A 16,264-nucleotide genomic window follows, 5' to 3' on the forward strand; every position below is an offset into this window, starting at 1 on the left:
CTTGTCCCTGGCCTGGAAGAGCAGGGAGGTCTGAAGACCCACCAGCTATTCCTTCTCAATTGCATTTATTCAGCGCTAGCTCTGTGCCAAGCACTGTATTAAGGGTGTTATGAGAGCAAGTAGAGTTTGTAGAAATGATCCCTGCCCTCAAGACGCTCCCAGAGTCCATTTGCGTGTTCCCAAGTGTGGAGTCTCCATCCTGCAGTGGCCCCAAAGAGCCACCCCAACCCCCGAGTGGCCACATCACCATGACGCTGTCCAAAGCCCGGGAACCTTGTTGTCACAAATACTCAGAGACCTTCAGTCCAAGGTGACTTGAGAAGACTTGAGAAGAGGCCCTTTTAAGGGGCAGCAAGGGAGCAGGCAAGCCAGTTCCCAGGGCCTGGGCAATTCCAACCCAGAGGCAGTGCCAACCATCCCCACCCCCATTTTCGTTGTATTTATTGCATGCTTTAACTAGGTGTCAGGAGCTGTACTAAACTCTTGAGAAGCAGCATGTCTTGGTGACTAGAGCATGGGCCTGAGAGTCAGAAGGACCTGGGTTCTAATCCTAGTTCTTCCCCTTGGCTGACCTTGGGCAAGCCACTTCACTTCTCTGGGCCTCCGATACCTCATCTGTAAAATGGAGATTAAGAGTGTGAGCCCGAGGGACTGTAACCAACCCGTTCACATTTTATTTACTTAGTACAGTACCTGGCTCATAGTAAGTGCTTAACAAGTACCATTATTATTATAAATATAAGCTAATCAGGTTGGACACAGTCCATGTCCCACACGGGGCCCACAGTCTCAATCCCCATTTTACAGCTGAGCCAAACTGGGACCTAGAGTAAGTGTAGTGACTTGCCCAAGGTCACCCAGGAGAGAAGGTGGCAGAGCTGGGATTAGAAACCAGGTCCTTCTATGCTATCCACTAAGCCACACTGCTTCAAATGCCATCTTTCCCACATATCAAATGCAGCTCTGCTTTCTGGGTCCTGGGCTGGAGATTCCTCGATGTGGGTTGGAGACCCTACACCAGGGTGATTAGGAGTTGAACCTCGAACTCTGCGTCCCAGAACACTCCTTTCCCACTCCCCCACAGAGGGGAATTGCAGGGCCTGGGTCTCCAACCGTCAGAGAGTCCCCAAGCCCAGTAATACTCATTGTGGCATAGTAAGAGCTTATTAGGTACCAAGCAATGAGAAGCAGCGTGGCCTAGTGGAAAGAGCACAGCCCTGGAAGTCGAAAGACGTGAGTTCTAATCCCGGCTCTGGCACTGACCCATCGGGTGACCCTGGGCAAGTCATTTCACTTCTCTGTTCTCCATTTCCTCTCTTCTGTAAAATGGGGAGATGATGCATGTTTTCTCCCTTAGACTGTGAGCCCTGTGTCGGACCTGATTATTTTGTATCTACCCCAGTGTTTATGACAGTGCTCTGCATAGAGTAGGTGCTTAATAAATACCACTTTTGGGCCAAGCACTGGGGTAGATACAAGTCAGTCAGATCGGACACAGTCCCTGTCCCAGATGGGGCTCACAGTCTTCTTCCTGAGTCCCAGCAGGAGTGAACCTGGGAGTTGTCCAGAGAGAGACCGTCATCGCGTTCACATTGCTGGCTGCCATCTAGTTTCTTTACAGCTGGGCCTAGCTTTTTTTTTGTTTGGCCTTAGTCCCACAGCTGTATGGAGGCCTGCTGGAGCCCCCCGGTGCATTTCCAAGGTGGATCCCTCGGGCAGGTGGCTTTTGGAGGTGCCAGTTGGAGCTGAGCTCTTCCAGCCCTTTCCTGAATCCCCTGGGAATCTGAATGGATTGATGGCTCCACCTGGCTCAGTTGAGACCTCCTGATTTTAATCAATCAATCATAATAATTGAGCGCTTACTGTGTGGGAGAGTACAATATAAGAGTTGGTAGACACATTCCATGCCCACAAGGAGCTTACAGTCTAGAGGGGAAGACAGACATTAACATAAATCAGTAAATTATGGCTATGTACATTAAGTGCTGTGGGGTTGAGGGAGAGGTGAATAAAGGATGCAAATCCATGGGCAGGGGTGATGCAGAGGGGAGTGGAAGAGAAAATGAGGGCTTAGTCGGGCCAGGCTTCTTGGAGGAAATGTGCTTTTAATAAGGTTTTGAAGGTGGGGAGAGTGATCGTCTTTCAGATATGCAGAGGGAGGGGGTTCCAGGCCAGAGGCAAGACGTAAGTGAGAGTTCAGTAGCGATATACATGAGACGGAGGAACATTGAGTAGGTTGGCATTAGAGGGGAAAAGCATGTGGGCTGGGTTGGAGTAGGAGAGTAGCAAAGTGAGGAAGGAGGGGGCAAAGTGGCCAAAACCTAAGTGGGTTTCCCTGCCAGCCACACTTGGAATTGAGCTGGCCAATGAGGCTGCTTAGAGAAGCAGCGTAGCTCAGTGGAAAGAGCCTTTGGAGTCAGAGGTCATGGATTCAAATTCCGGCTCTGCCAAGTGTCAGCTGTGTGACTTTGGGCAAGTCACTTCACTTCTCTGGGGCTCAGTTCCCTCATCTGTAAAATGGGGATTAAGACTGTGAGCCCCCTGTGGGGCAACCTGATTGCCTTGTAACCTCCCAGCGCTTAGAACAGTGCTTTGCACATAGTAAGTGCTTAATAAATGCCATTATTATTATTATTCTTACCAGCATGGGCTGACCTGCTCTCCCCATGCCAGCTTCCTCATATCTGGGGGTGAAGAGAACAATCCTGCTTCGGGGTGTGTGTGTGTGTGTGTGGCAAGCGAAGGGGAGGGGGCAACACTGTGGAGTTGGAAAGGGATTGGGGAGAGCAGAATTTGAGGGGGAGAAACTGGGGAACAGAACACGATTCCTGTGCTGGCTCCTAATAATAGTTGTAGCATTTAAGCTCCTGCTGTGCACCAAGCACTGTGCTAAGCATTGGGGTAGGTACAAGACAATCAGAACAGACTTTGTCCCACCTGGGGCTTCCAGCCTAATGCAGGGAGGAGAACAAAGTTCTGTTTATTTTTACTGGTGCTACTGATGCCTGTTTACTTGTTTTGATGTCTGTCTCCCCGCCTCTAGACTGTGAGCCCGTTTTGGGCAGGGATTGTCTCTCTTTATTGCTGCATTGTCCTTTCCAAGCGTTTAGTACAGTGCTCTGAACACAGTAAGCGCTCAATAAATACGATTGAATGAATGAACAAGTATTGAAACCCCATTTGACAGTTGAGGCAATTGAGGCTCAGAGAAATAAAGTGACTTACCTCAGGTCACAAAGCAGGTACTTGGTCCAACTCTCAGTCATTCAGTCAATTGTATTTATTGAGCGTTTACTGTGTGTCTCCCCCTTTTAGACTGTGAGCCCACTGTTGTGTAGGGACTGTCTCTATATGTTGCCAACTTGTACTTCCCAAGCGCTTAGTACAGTGCTCTACACACAGTAAGTGCTCAATAAATATGATTGATTGATTGATTGCAGAGCACTGTACTAAGCGCTTGAGTCTGGGCTCTATCCGCTGGGTATGCTGCCCTCTAGACTGTAAGTTTGTTATGGGCAAGGAATGTATCTGTCATATTGTAGTCAGTCAATCAATCATATTTACTGAGTGCTTTTTGTGAGCAGAGCACTGTACTAAGTTCCTGGGAGAGTACAATATAACAATTAACAGACGTATATCCTGCCCACAACGAGCTGACCATCTATAGAGGAGACAGACATCAATATCAGTAAGTAAACTGCAAATATGTGTTATACTCACCCAAGCACTCAGTACAGTGTTCTGCACACAGTAAGCGCTCGATAAATACGATTGACTGACCGCCTGATTCAGTTGCATCCTGCTTTGGGTTGAAGCTGGGAGAGCCAGGCTGGAGTTGGAGAGGCATGCTGGGGTGAGTCAGGGCTGGGATGTCCCTGCTGAGCTGGGCAAATGTTTACAACGCAGAGCAACGCAGAAACGTCAACCTGGATGTTTCTCGCTCATTCCCCCGCTGAGCCAGCCTCAGCGGGTTTGTACGCCCCGGGCTCCCGCCTTGTCGTCTCTGCCCTCGCCCGTGTGCCTGGCACAGCCTGGTGGGCCAAGGGAAGGGTGGACATCCTGGCCCTGAGGGAAAGGTGAAAAACTCCCATCCCTGGGCTCTGCTAGACTCGCTGGGGGCAAGATGGGGTGGTCCTCTCCTGGCTTTGGTGGTTGAAGGTATGTGGGGGTCTTCTCTAAGTGTCAGGGCAGGGGAGGGGGGTCCTCTATGGGCTTTAGGGTTGGAGGTACGTGTTGGACTTTGGTGGTCAAGGAAAAGGATGGAGTTAGTCCTCTCTGGGCTTTGGTAGTTGGGTATATGGTGGGGGGGGGGGGGGAATTATTTGATGGAATAGAGAAATGGGGATTCCTCAGTCAATGGTATTTGTTGAGCACTTACTGTGTGCACAGCACTGTACTAACCACATGTTCAGTATAACAGAGTTGGTAGACACGTTCCCGGCCCACGACAAGTTTACAGCCTAATGGGGGAGACAGACATTAATATAAAAAAGTAAATTATGGTTATGGACAGAAGAGCTGTGGGGCTGAGGGAGTGAATAAAAGGGAGCAGATCAGGGCAACGTAGAAAAGAGTCGGAGAAGAGGAAAGGGGGGCTTAGTTGGGAAGGCCTCTTGGAGGAGGTGTGCTTTTCATTAGTCTTGGAAGGTGGGGAGGGTGATTGTCTGTGGGCTATATGAAGTGGGCTTTGGCTCTCTGGACTTTGGCAGTCCCGGGCGCTGGGAATCCTGCGTTCTCCTGCTCGGTTCCTTTGCCGCCGTGGTCTCTCCCTCCCTCTCTATGAAATGGAGAATCAGTCAGTTGTATTGAGTGAGTGCTTACTGTGTGCAGAGCACTGTACTAAGCACTTGGGAGAGTACTCTATAGCAATATAACAGACACATTCCCTGCCCGCAACGAGCTTACAGTCTAGAGAGACAGGAGAAGGATCCCCTCACGCTCTACCTCCCCTGGAGAGATTGGGTGGGTCTGGCTAATGGGGAAACCCATGGCTTTGGACGGTCACTGTTGAACAACTGGAACCAGGAGCTGGTTGAGCGGATCCTCCGCCCTGACTCCCGGCCAGGCCTGGCCCTCCCACCCAGGGCTTTCCCTTTCTCCGAGCCCGCCCCGCAGCCTTCCCAAGTCCCAGCTCAATCTTTGATCTTTGATTGATTGATTGATTTGAAAAGCCAGGCTGGGAGTGGCTGCGTCCCTGGGTCACGGGGATTCATTCATTCATTCAATCGTATTTATTGAGCACTTACTGTGTGCAGAGCACCGTACTAAGCGCTTGGGAAGTACAAGTTAGCAACATATAGAGATGGTCCCTACCCAACGGCGGGCTCACAGTGGAGCGGGGAGGTGCGGCCACCTGTCCTCCCGCCCAAGGTGCAGTTGACCGGCAATCCGAGCGGAGCTGTGGGATCACATTTTTCCCGCTGTGGGTGGCGGGGGGTGGGACATCAGAACAAGGTACTAGAGTGTCCTTCCTCGGAGGTCATGGACAGGGGGAGGTACCTGCTCCGGACCAGTGCAAAAGAGAATTTGTGCTGAGGAAGAAGCTCGGTCTGGTGGAAAGAGCGAGAGTCTGGGAATCAGAAGATCTGGGTTCTAATTCCAACTCTGCCACTTACCCACTGGGTATTCGTTGAGCAAGTCACTTTGCCTTTCAGAGAAGCAGTGTGTCTTAGTGGATAGAGCACAGGCCTGGGAATCAGACAGGGCTCTTTCCACTGGACCACACAGCTTCTCAGGGGCCCCCACCTTCTCTTACTCCTTATTCCTTGGGCTCTCACCTGTGTCTCTTGAAAAGAGCTACTCACCACTTTTCCCAGAGCAAATCCTTCTCAGGCAAATGGCGAAGATTCTTAGTTTCATGTGTTTTTCCTCTTGGCTGCCAGAAGGGAAAGAAGCAGCATGGCTTAATGGCTAGAGCACGGACCTGGTAGTCGAAAAGGGCCTGGGTTCTAATCCCAGCTCTGCCACATGTCTGCTGTGTGACACTAGGCAAGTCACTTCACTTCTCTGGGCGTCAGTTCCTTCATCTGTAAAATGGGGATTAAGAGTGGGAGCCCCATGTGGGACAGAGACTGTGTCCAACCTGATTAACCTGTTTCTCCCCCAGTGCTTAGAACAGTGCTTGGCATGTAGTAAACACTTAGCAACACCATAATTATTATTATTATTGTTATTAAGAGGACAAGTGGAACTTTTGGGGGTTTTATTTTTGAAAATCCAACTGAGGGCTGGTAAATGTCTGGAGTTGTTTGCAAGGCTATATTAATCCTCGTTTTTCCACGTTCCAGATCTGAAGCGGCCAGCTCAGGCGCCCTTCCCAGCGACCCAGGAAGCCTCCGATCTGTCCCTGTGACCCAGAACGAGGCTCGGCCCCCCCGGGGGGCAGGGCCGGAGCGGTGGGCAGGATGCCCATCCTCAAACAGCTCGTGGCCGGCTCCACCAATTCCAAGCGCCGCTCCCGCCTGGACCTGACAGCGGAGATGATCAGCGCCCCGCTGGGCGACTTCCGCCACACCATGCACGTGGGCCGGGCCGGCGACGCCTTCGGGGACACCTCCTTCCTCCACAGCAAGGCCGGAGAGCCCGAGGCGGAGCCCCCCGCCGAGGCCGCCCCCGCCCCCAAGCCCGGCCTGCTCTCCCGCAGGTTCCGGGGCAGCAAGCGGTCACAGTCGGTGACGCGGGGCGGCGAGGGACGTGACGTGCTGGGCCCGCTGAGGGACTCGGCCCTCTTTGTGAAGAATGCGGTGTCCCTGCCCCAGCTCAACGAGAAGGAGGCGGCGGAGAAGGGGGCCGGCCGGCTGCCCAAGAGTCTGTCGTCCAGCCCGGTCAAGCGGGTGTCCGAGGAGGAGGCGGCCGAGGCCGCGGAGGCCTCTCCCCAGCTCAACGGGGCCGGACGCTCCCCGGACCCCATCTTGGCCGAGCGGGCTTTCGGGGACCTCTCGGACCTGCCGGTGGTGGTCCCCAAGGGCGGCTCGGGTATGAAGCACGCCGAGTCCATCCTCTCCTTCAACATCGACCTGGGCCCGTCCATGCTGGGGGAGGTGCTCAGCGTCATGGACAAGGACGAGTGGGACCCTGTCTCGGCAGAGGAGGAGGAGGAGGGAGGCGGTTGCCGTGGGGACGGGGTCCCCCCAGAGGCCCCCAGGCACTCTCCCCGTCCCGGCCGGGAGAGGAAGGAGGAGGCGGCGGCGGCGGGCTGGCCACCAGAACGTCCGGCCCGGGGCCCGGAGGAGGAGGCTTGGGCCGGAGGTCCTAGCCCCAGCTCGGGCCGCAGCCTCCTGGGAAGCCACGCCAGCGGGGATGGCAGCTCTGTGTCCAGCTGGGCCTCCGGCGGTCTGGACCCGCCTGGCCCCGCGCTGAGGGGGCCGCCACCTCGCCAGCCGGACAAGGACTTCTCGTTCATGGATGAGGATGACGAGGAAGAAGAGGAGGAGGAGGACGACGAGATCCGGGTGTGAGGGAGCCAGGGCAGGCCAGCCTTTCCCTTCCGACCACCCCCTCACCCTCCACCCCAAAGTGGCACAGAGGCAGCTGCCCTCCAGGGACCCCTTCCAGACTGCCCGAGTGTGGGCAAGTACTGCTACCAGGGCCCACTCCATCCTGAGCCTCGCCGGGCCCTCAACCTAAAGGAGCAACTCTTACCCGTGCTGCACCGGGGCCGGGCTTCTGTCTCCGCCAGTGAGAACCCAAGCCGGAAGTACCCTTTTCGTCCTGCCCCTCTTCCGGCCGGTGGCAGCGGCCCCCCGCCCCACGGCTCCCTCCTTCATCCCCGCCGGATTTCTAGTTTTGATTGCGGGCCGGGTCTAAGTGATGACTTTTTCGGTGGCCGTGGGTTCTGGGAGAGGCCCGCTGGCTTTGGTGGATTTTGGAGTTGGACTGTGCGTGACATGGTGGGAGAGGAAGCCCGAGGCCCCCTTCTCTCCCCTAGGCCGTGGGATATGATGGGAAATGGGGCTGGGATTTGGGCAGGCTGGGCGTGCAAGGTTGGGCAGCTGATGAGATTCTGACGTGTGTGTTTGTGTGTGTGTGTGTTGGGATGGTGGGAGTGAGGCCCAGCAGTAAGGTGACCTCTTGCAGATGGTACGACGTGAGTTGGGCTGGGAGAGTCCAGGGGAGCAAGGGGCAGGTGTGACGGCACTTCCAGCCGGAGCATCCCACCTTAGTCTCGGAAAGTTGTCCCGGCTACTCTCCTCTCAGCTTCAATCTGGGGCAATCCCAGCTCCTACACAAGAAGCACACCCAGGAGGCTAGACCCACCTCCAGGGGAACCTCCTCTCCCTCTTCCATCCCCTGGGTAGGTACTCCTGCCCTCCGGAGACCCTTGCCGCTCCCCAAACCTGGGGGCAGTGACACTACACCTGGGCCTGTGTCTCACTATGCCCCCAACTCTCTGTACACTCCCCAGTCTGGGGCTATCAAGCAGCCACTTTTTATAGGTTGCCTTTTTTACTTCAATCTTGTTACCTGGGAGAAACAAAACCCTTCCACTCTTCCATCCAGCCGGGGTCACGGACCCCTTCCAGTTAGCCAGTCAGTTCTTCAGTCAGCGGGGGGCAACCACCTCCCCGAGGCCAGAACACTGAAACCCAGAATGCTGTAACGGTGGCGGGAGAAGGAATCGGCTTTCTAGACTGTTCCGGTCACCCTCCCTGCCGCCCACCAGGTCCGTGGACCGAACTTCTAGGATAAGGGGTTGAGAGGGGTCTCGGAAAGCCCCTCAATCTCTGGAGACCAGATTCGAATAGAGTCGGGGGGCTAGGAGGTACGTGGCTGGGGGAATACAGGGTTGGGAGTCCCCAGGGCCCACCCCCCCGGGACCAGCCCTGCCCATTCCCACTCAATGTCGCAGTAACACTAACATAGTTCTTGTTTATTTAAAAACACAGGGTAGGAGAGCTTCCCCACATGGTGAAGGAGGGGGCAGCTGGGTGGGGGGGCGGGGGGAAGGCAGTCTGTCCCCAGGGGCTCTTCGGGCCACGTTTTGACACACTCTAGATCTCATTTTTGTTTGTTTTGTACCAGGCATGTGGAAAAATCAGGAGGAAACATTAAAGGCTGTAGAGAGAGGCCTCGGCGTTCATTTTCTGCTTCCGGGTTAGGGCGGTCGCCTCTGTGTATTTAGAAATGAAGCATTGTGGCTCAATGGAAAGAGCCCGGGCTTGGGAGTCAGAGGTCATGGTTTCTAATCCCGGCTCCACCACTTGTCAGCTGTGTGACTTTAGGCAAGTCACTTCACTTCTCTGTGCCTCAGTTACCTCATCTGTAAAATGAGGATTAAGACTGTGAGCCCCACGAGGGACAACCTGATCACCTTGTATCCCCCGCCCCCAGCACTTAGAACAGTGCTTGGCACATAGTAAGTGCTTAACAAATACCACAATTATTATTATAAGTGGAGGCTGGCGTGTGAGGGAAGGGTCTGGACTAGGTTAATCTCTGGGCGGGGATGCAGTGCATGCTGAGACACCCACCTGGCCATTCCCAGGGATCCCTGGGCAGGGAGAAGACATCCCCTGAGAAACTGGGTTGCTCGGCTCTGAGTTCGGCAGGCGGCGGGGAGACGGACCACGGAAGGCCACTGGTGTAGGCCATTGTTTTCCAGCGTCTGACACCCAGGTGACCTCTCTGTGGGCAGCAGAGTCCCAGAAGCTTCCATTGAGGCCCGGAAGCTCTCTGCTCGCCTCCCCACCAGCTGGCTCCATCTCTTCCCACCGCATCAGAAGAGCCACCCCACTTTCAAGAGATGGAAGTTGTTCCATCGTAAAGCCCACCCTCCCTGCATCCCAAAGCACCAGCTCCAGCAGGGGCTTGACCCCACAACCGGGCCTTGGGGTGAAAGGGCCGACTTTCTTGTCCCCCACTGTGGCTCCAGCGGCAAAAGTGCAACCATCTCAGACCCCCAAAATGAGGCCTCTGAGGACTTCCTTCCCAGCTCCCAACCCTGACCCACAAACAGGGCCTGCTTTCGGTCTCTCTTCCGTTCCTGGTTCTCAGGCTTCCCCTCCCACTGCATGCTGGTTCATTTATTCAATCGTATTTGTCGAGCACTTAATTGTGTGCAGAGCACTGTACTAAGTGCTTGGGAGAGTACAACAATAAACAGACACATTCCCTGCCCATGACAAGGTGGGAAGACAGGGTACATAAGTGGGGGAAGAATAAAGGGAACAAGTCAAGGCGACACAGAAGGGAGTAGGAGAAGAGGAAAGGGGGGCTTAGCCAGGAATGGCCTCTTGGAGAAGGTGTGCCTTCAATAAGGCTTTGAAGTTCATTCAATCGTATTTATTGAGCACTTACTGTGTGCAAAGCACTGTATTAAGTGTTGGGAGAATGCAATATAACAAGAGACACATTCCTGCTCACAGTCTGGAGTGGATGAGAGTAATTATCTGTCACTCTTGTTTCAGAAAGGGCAAAGAAGAGCCTGTCTTCTGTCCCCTTATTCACCTTCTGTCCTTGGAAGACCCCATTTCCCTTCACTGATAATAATAATAATAATGATGCCATTTGTTAAGCGCTTACTATGTGTGAAGCACTGTTCTAAGCGCTGGGGGGGTACAAGATGATCAGGTTGTCCCACATGGGGCTCACAGTCTTAATCTCCATTTTACAGATGAGGGAACTGAGGCCCAGAGAAGTTAAGGGACTTGCCCAGAGTCACACAGCTGACAAGTGGCGGAGCTGGGATTAGAACCCAAGACCTCTGGCTCCCAAGCCTGTGCGCTTTCCACTGAGCCACGCTGCTTCTCGTCAGCCTGCCTCTTCCACAGGCCACTGGCTTTTGGGTTGCCGTTCATCCAGAATGGCTGCAGTTTCAAGCTGGCACTTCCCAGCTCAATCCTTAGAGGAAAGACTTCAGATGTTAGTTAATCCCCACTGTCCCTGCGGAATGCTCATTAACATCTAAGGAAGTGGGTGGGAAAACCTTCAGCACCCATGTGCTACTGAGAAGTGAAGTAATTTGGGTTTTTGGTGGAGGAGTCAGACAGGTTTCTCGGGTGTGAGGAGCGGGTAAAGTTTGGGGGCGGGAGAGCGGGGGCGTTCCTAAGAGTTATAGTGTGTCTGATCTGATTAGCAGTAATGAAAGTACTAATAATAATTGTGGTATTTGTTAAACCCTTTCTTTGTGCCAATTGCCAGCAGAGAAGCAGTGTGGACTAGTGGATAGAGCATGGGCCTGGGAGCCAGAAGGACCTGGGTTCTAATCCTGGCTCCACCCCTTGTCTGTTGTGTTACCTTGGGTGAGTCACTTAACGTCTCTGGGACTCAGTTACCTCATCTGTAAAATGGGGATTAAGACTGTGAGCCCCATCTGGGAAAGGGACTGTGTCCAACCTGATTATCTTGTATCTACCCCAGTGCTTAGAACAGTGCATGTCCCATAGTAAGCGCTTAACAAATACCGTCATTATTATACAAGATAATCAGGTCCCACATGGGGCTCACAGTCTAAGTCGGAGGGAGAACAGGGATTGAATCCCTATTCAACAGAGGAGGAAACTGAAGCACAGAGAAGTAAAGTCACTTGGGCATGGTCACACAGCAGACAAGTGGCGGAGAGGGGATTAGGGTCTTCTGATTCCCAAGCCTCTGCTTCTTCCACTAGGTCATGATGCTTCTCACTACTGACATTACTGGGGCTAGAGCTCTGTTCTGTAATCCCCTCGTGGGACTTGATCATCTTGTAACTACCCCAGCGGTTAGTACAGTGCTGGGCCTATAAGTAAGCGCTTAACAAATATCACAATTATTACTAAGCCCTGGGAAAAATTATTCTGTCCAACCCTATTTGCTTGTATCCACCCCAGCGCTTACTAAAGTGCCTGGCACACGATAAGCACTTAACAAATACCATGATTATCAATTAGCTATAATCCCTGTCCCTCTAAGGAGGAGTAGTCTAAAAATAAGGAGGCTAGTGGTGAGCATATGAGAAAGTATCGCATTGATTAAATCGTGTCTACCACAGGGTTTAGCACATAAGTACTTTAAAAATACCGCAGTGATTATTATAGTGGTGCTGAAAATGGAAAAGGCCCGACGGCTGGGCCAAGGGTAATTTCTACAACTGGGGTCAGAAAGCTCTCCTCTAACAATAATAATAATGATTATTGTGGTATTTGTTAAGCGCTTCCTATGTGCCAGGCACTGTACTGAGTGCTGGAGTGGATACAAGCAAATTGGGTTGGACACAGTCCCTGTCCCACTTAGGGCTCCCAGTCTTAATCCCCATTTTCCAGATGAAGTAACTGAAGCACAGAGAAGTGAAGTTACTGGCCCAAGGCCACACAGCAGAGAAGTGGGGGAGCCAGGATTAGAACCCAAGACCTTCTACTTCCCAGGCCCATGCTCTATCCATTATGCCATGCTGCTTCCCTTAAGCTCTGTAGACTGGAAGCTCATGGTGGGCAGGAAATTGTCTGTTCATTGCTCTACTGTACTCTCCCAAACTCCTAGTACAGGTTTGGGTTTGAATGAGTGAATAAATGAAAGGACAAGTTTGGTCGGGAGTGAAAAGGCCATGGACTGAGAGTCGGAATGCATGGGTGCCAGAATCATTTCTTCAGTCGTATTTATTGAGTGCTTACTGTGTGCAGAGCACTGTACTAAACACTTGGGAGAGTACAGTATATGGCATGCGGGTGGGATGGGAGGCCCAACTGGGGTTTGGCGTATATCAGCATTGGGGAGCACTGTGACTTGTTTGCAAGCTCCTTGGAGACAAGCCCCCTCCAGCTCCTGGGTAATCTATGTGGGGCTCACAGTCTTAATTAATTCCTCTTTAACTGGTGTGGCAATTGAGGCCCAGAGACGGGAAGTGACTTTCCCAAGGTCACACAGCAGGATAAGCAGCGTGGCTCACTGGAAAGAGCACAGGCTTTGGAGTCAGAGTTCAAGGGTTCAAATCCCAGCTCTGCCAGTTGTCAGCTGTGTGACTTTGGGCAAGTCACTTAACTTCTCCGTGCCTCAGTTACCTCATCTGTAAAATGGGGGTTATAATAATAATAATAATAATGGCGTTTATTAAGCGCTTACTATGTGCAAAGCACTGTTCTAAGCACTGGGGAGGTTACAAGGTGATCAGGTTGTCCCATGGGGGGCTCACAGTCTTCATGCCCATCGCTGTGAGCTCCACGTGGGACAACCTGATCACCTGGTAACCTCTCCAGCGCTTAGAACGGTGCTTTGCACATAGTAAGCACTTAATAAATGCCATCGTTAATATTATTACCTGGCAGAGCCGGGAATAGAACCCAGGTCCTTCTGACTCCCACGGCCATGCTCTATCCCCTAGGCCACACTGTTCCTCTACTGTGTTCAGAGCACATAACAAGCACCTAACAAGCCGGGGATTCAGTGAGTGGGGTCAAAAATTGGGGGGTCTTGGGTGCTGGGATTGGTGGGTCCCTCTAATGCCTGGGAGGAGCAGAACCATCCTGGGGATCTACCCCAGCGCTTAGTACAGTGCTGGGCCTATAAGTAGGCACTTAACAAATATCACAATTATTACTAAGCCCTGGGAAAAATTACTCTGTCCAACCCTATTTGCTTGTATCCACCCCAGCGCTTACTAAAGTGCCTGGCACATAATAAGCACTTAACAAATACCATGATTATCAATTAGCTATAATCCCTGCCCCTCTGAGGAGTAGTCTAAAAATAAGGAGGCTAGTGATGAGCATATGAGAAAGTATCGCATTGATTAAATCGTGTCTACCACAGGGTTTAGCACATAAGTACTTATGCAGGAGGGAGAACCGGGCCACGTCACACCTAAATCTCCAAACCACCGGCTCCTCTTCCCTGTCTCAGAGAGGCCTCGGCCTGCGTGAGCTGGACTCCTGCGAGTGAGGGCAGACGTGGGCTCCTTCCTCACCCTCGCCGGGGGCGGAGAGAGAGAAAGGCAGGGCCTATCTGCCATCCAGATCTGTTTCCCTGTTGGGAGTGGCACCAGAGCCGCTCGTTGGCACAGGGCTGGCCCTCTGGCACGCCCTGCCTGCTGACTCACTCCCACTGAAGTTGGGTTGTCTCTCCTTCCCGTCTGCCTCCTCACAAGGCTCTGTGCCCCTCAGGATGGGCAGGGCTCGGAGAGGGAAAGCGGCAGGCCCGAGGTTGAAGGTCTAACCAGGATAGGGTCGGTCTAGGCCCCCTCCAGTCCTTCCCCAAATTGGTAGCCCCAAAGTGTGGTGGGAAATGGGAGATGGGGGTGGGAGGGCACGGCTGTTTGGACTTGTAGGGCAGTGTGGGGAGAAGGGAGAGGGAGGCTGTCTCACATTTGCCTCCAAGATGCGGTCTGCAAGACTGAAGACAAAGCAGCTGAACAATGTAGACACCCAAGGATGTGCAAATTCCTCTGCTCCTCTGAAGGCCTAGGCTCCCAAGAGAGCCTCAGAACCTGGTTTCTGTCTCCCACTGCCTAAGAAAAGAATCTCTGTCCTCCGACGGGGAACCGGTCCAAGTAACACCACCATCCGGGGTGCGCCTCCACAGTTGAAGCAAGTTATCCAATATCATCATCATCAATCGTATTTATTGAGCGCTTACTGTGTGCAGAGCACTGTACTAACTGCTTGGAAGTACAAGTTGGCAACATATAGAGACAGTCCCTACCCAACAGTGGGCTCACAGTCTAAAAGGGGGAGACAGAGAACAAAACCAAACATACTAACAAAATAAAATAAATAGAATAGATATGTACAAGTAAAATAAATAAATAAATAGAGTAACAAATATGTACAAACATATATACATATATACAGGTGCTGTGGGGAAGGGAAGGAGGTAAGATGGGGGGGATGGAGAGGGGGACGAGGGGGAGAGGAAGGAAGTTCTGAGAGATGGCCCGATGGGCTGAGAAAATAATAATAATAATGACGGCATTTATTAAGCACTTACTATGTGCAAAGCACTGTTCTAAGTGCTGGGAAGGTTACAAGGTGATCAGGCTGTCCCACGGGGGGCTCACAGTCTTAATCCCTATTTTACAGATGAGGTAACAGGCCCAGAGAAGCCAAGTGACATGCCCAAAGTCACACAGCTGACAATTGGCAGTGCCGGGATTTGAACCCATAACCTCTGACTCCAAAGTCCGAGTTCTTTCCACTGAGCCACGCTGGAAGGGTCACTCACTCCTGAGACCCCTTGGGTGAATGGGCTGACGGGACCCAAAGGAAGCGAGCGAAGAGGGCCCCACCTGGGGAACAAGACTGGTCTCCTGCTCCTCAGGGTTCACACAGTAAAGGGGAAAGTCAAGGGTCAAACTCCCTGGAGCCTCTGGGGCAGGTGGAGAGCTGGGGATCTTGCTCTATGGCTCTGAGGAATAAGCAGCACCTCTAGTTGATGAGTTCACCCCATTAAGTCTTCATTCAATCATTCATTCCATTTTATTTATTGAGCCCTTACTGGGTGTAAAGCACTGTAATAAGCACTTGGGAGAGTACAAGATGAGCCTTGAACCTCGAGTCTGTAGAACACAGGCCTGGAAGTCAAAAGGACCTAGGTTCTAATCCCAGCTCCACCGCTCGCCTGCTGTGTGACTTTGGGCAAGTCTCTGGGCCTTAGTTACCTCATCTGTAAAATGGGGATTAAAAGTGTGAGCCCCATGTGGGACAGGGACTGTGTCCAACCTGATTCACTTGTATCTACCCCAGTGCTTAGGACAGCACCTGGCACATAGTAAGCACTTAACAAGTACCATAACTATTATTATTATCATTATTATTATCATTCATGGGTGCACAGGGCTGGCAGGCAAGGAGTCTTTGACTCCTTCTCGAGGGGGGGGGGACTTGAAACTCCCCCCATCTGCCTCGGTTTCCCCACTGCAAGATGAGAGGCAGGACTACAGGGAGGGTGAATTTGAAAACCCTTTCCGTGAAAATATCGAGACAGCATCCCCTCCAACCTACCTCGTCTGGAGAGTCACAAGTTCATCCTGCTTGGATGCAGGGGGTTGGCCCCATTGACCCTAGGAGACCCCTGCCACACCAAAACCCCCTCTCGGATCTTGGCCAGACCACCTCTTTTAAAGCCAGGACAGGGAAATGAGGATTTAAAAAACTCTTTAGCAGGAGCTGAGTGCTCTGAACTGAAAATGAAAAATTAATTCCAGTGTTTACAAAGCACTTCCCCTGACCATTTTGCACCAAGAGATTAATTAATAAATAAAAATATTACTATGTGGGAATAAACAGCAGAGACCCAGCTGGGTTGGGGGCCGGAACCTGGGGGTTAAGGGACTTGGGTTTGCTTGGTGGTCCTATCC

The 16,264-nt window shown here is 52.4% G+C and overlaps 1 protein-coding gene across 2 annotated transcripts in view; it reads left to right on the forward strand.

Moving 5' to 3' along the window:
* The window catches only part of CDC42EP4 (CDC42 effector protein 4), a 34,877-nt gene extending 25,809 nt beyond the window's left edge, over positions 1–9,068 (forward strand). For both annotated transcript variants that reach the window (XM_038757406.1, XM_038757405.1), the window contains exon 2: positions 6,288–9,068. In XM_038757406.1, the coding sequence (XP_038613334.1) occupies positions 6,405–7,457 (1,053 nt within the window). In that variant the 5' untranslated portion in view covers positions 6,288–6,404 and the 3' untranslated portion in view covers positions 7,458–9,068. The remainder of the gene's footprint in view (positions 1–6,287) is intronic.
* Positions 9,069–16,264: the final 7,196 nt, after the last annotated feature.

This window comes from Tachyglossus aculeatus, chromosome 15, assembly GCF_015852505.1.
Source record: "Tachyglossus aculeatus isolate mTacAcu1 chromosome 15, mTacAcu1.pri, whole genome shotgun sequence".
Lineage (NCBI taxonomy): Eukaryota > Metazoa > Chordata > Mammalia > Monotremata > Tachyglossidae > Tachyglossus > Tachyglossus aculeatus.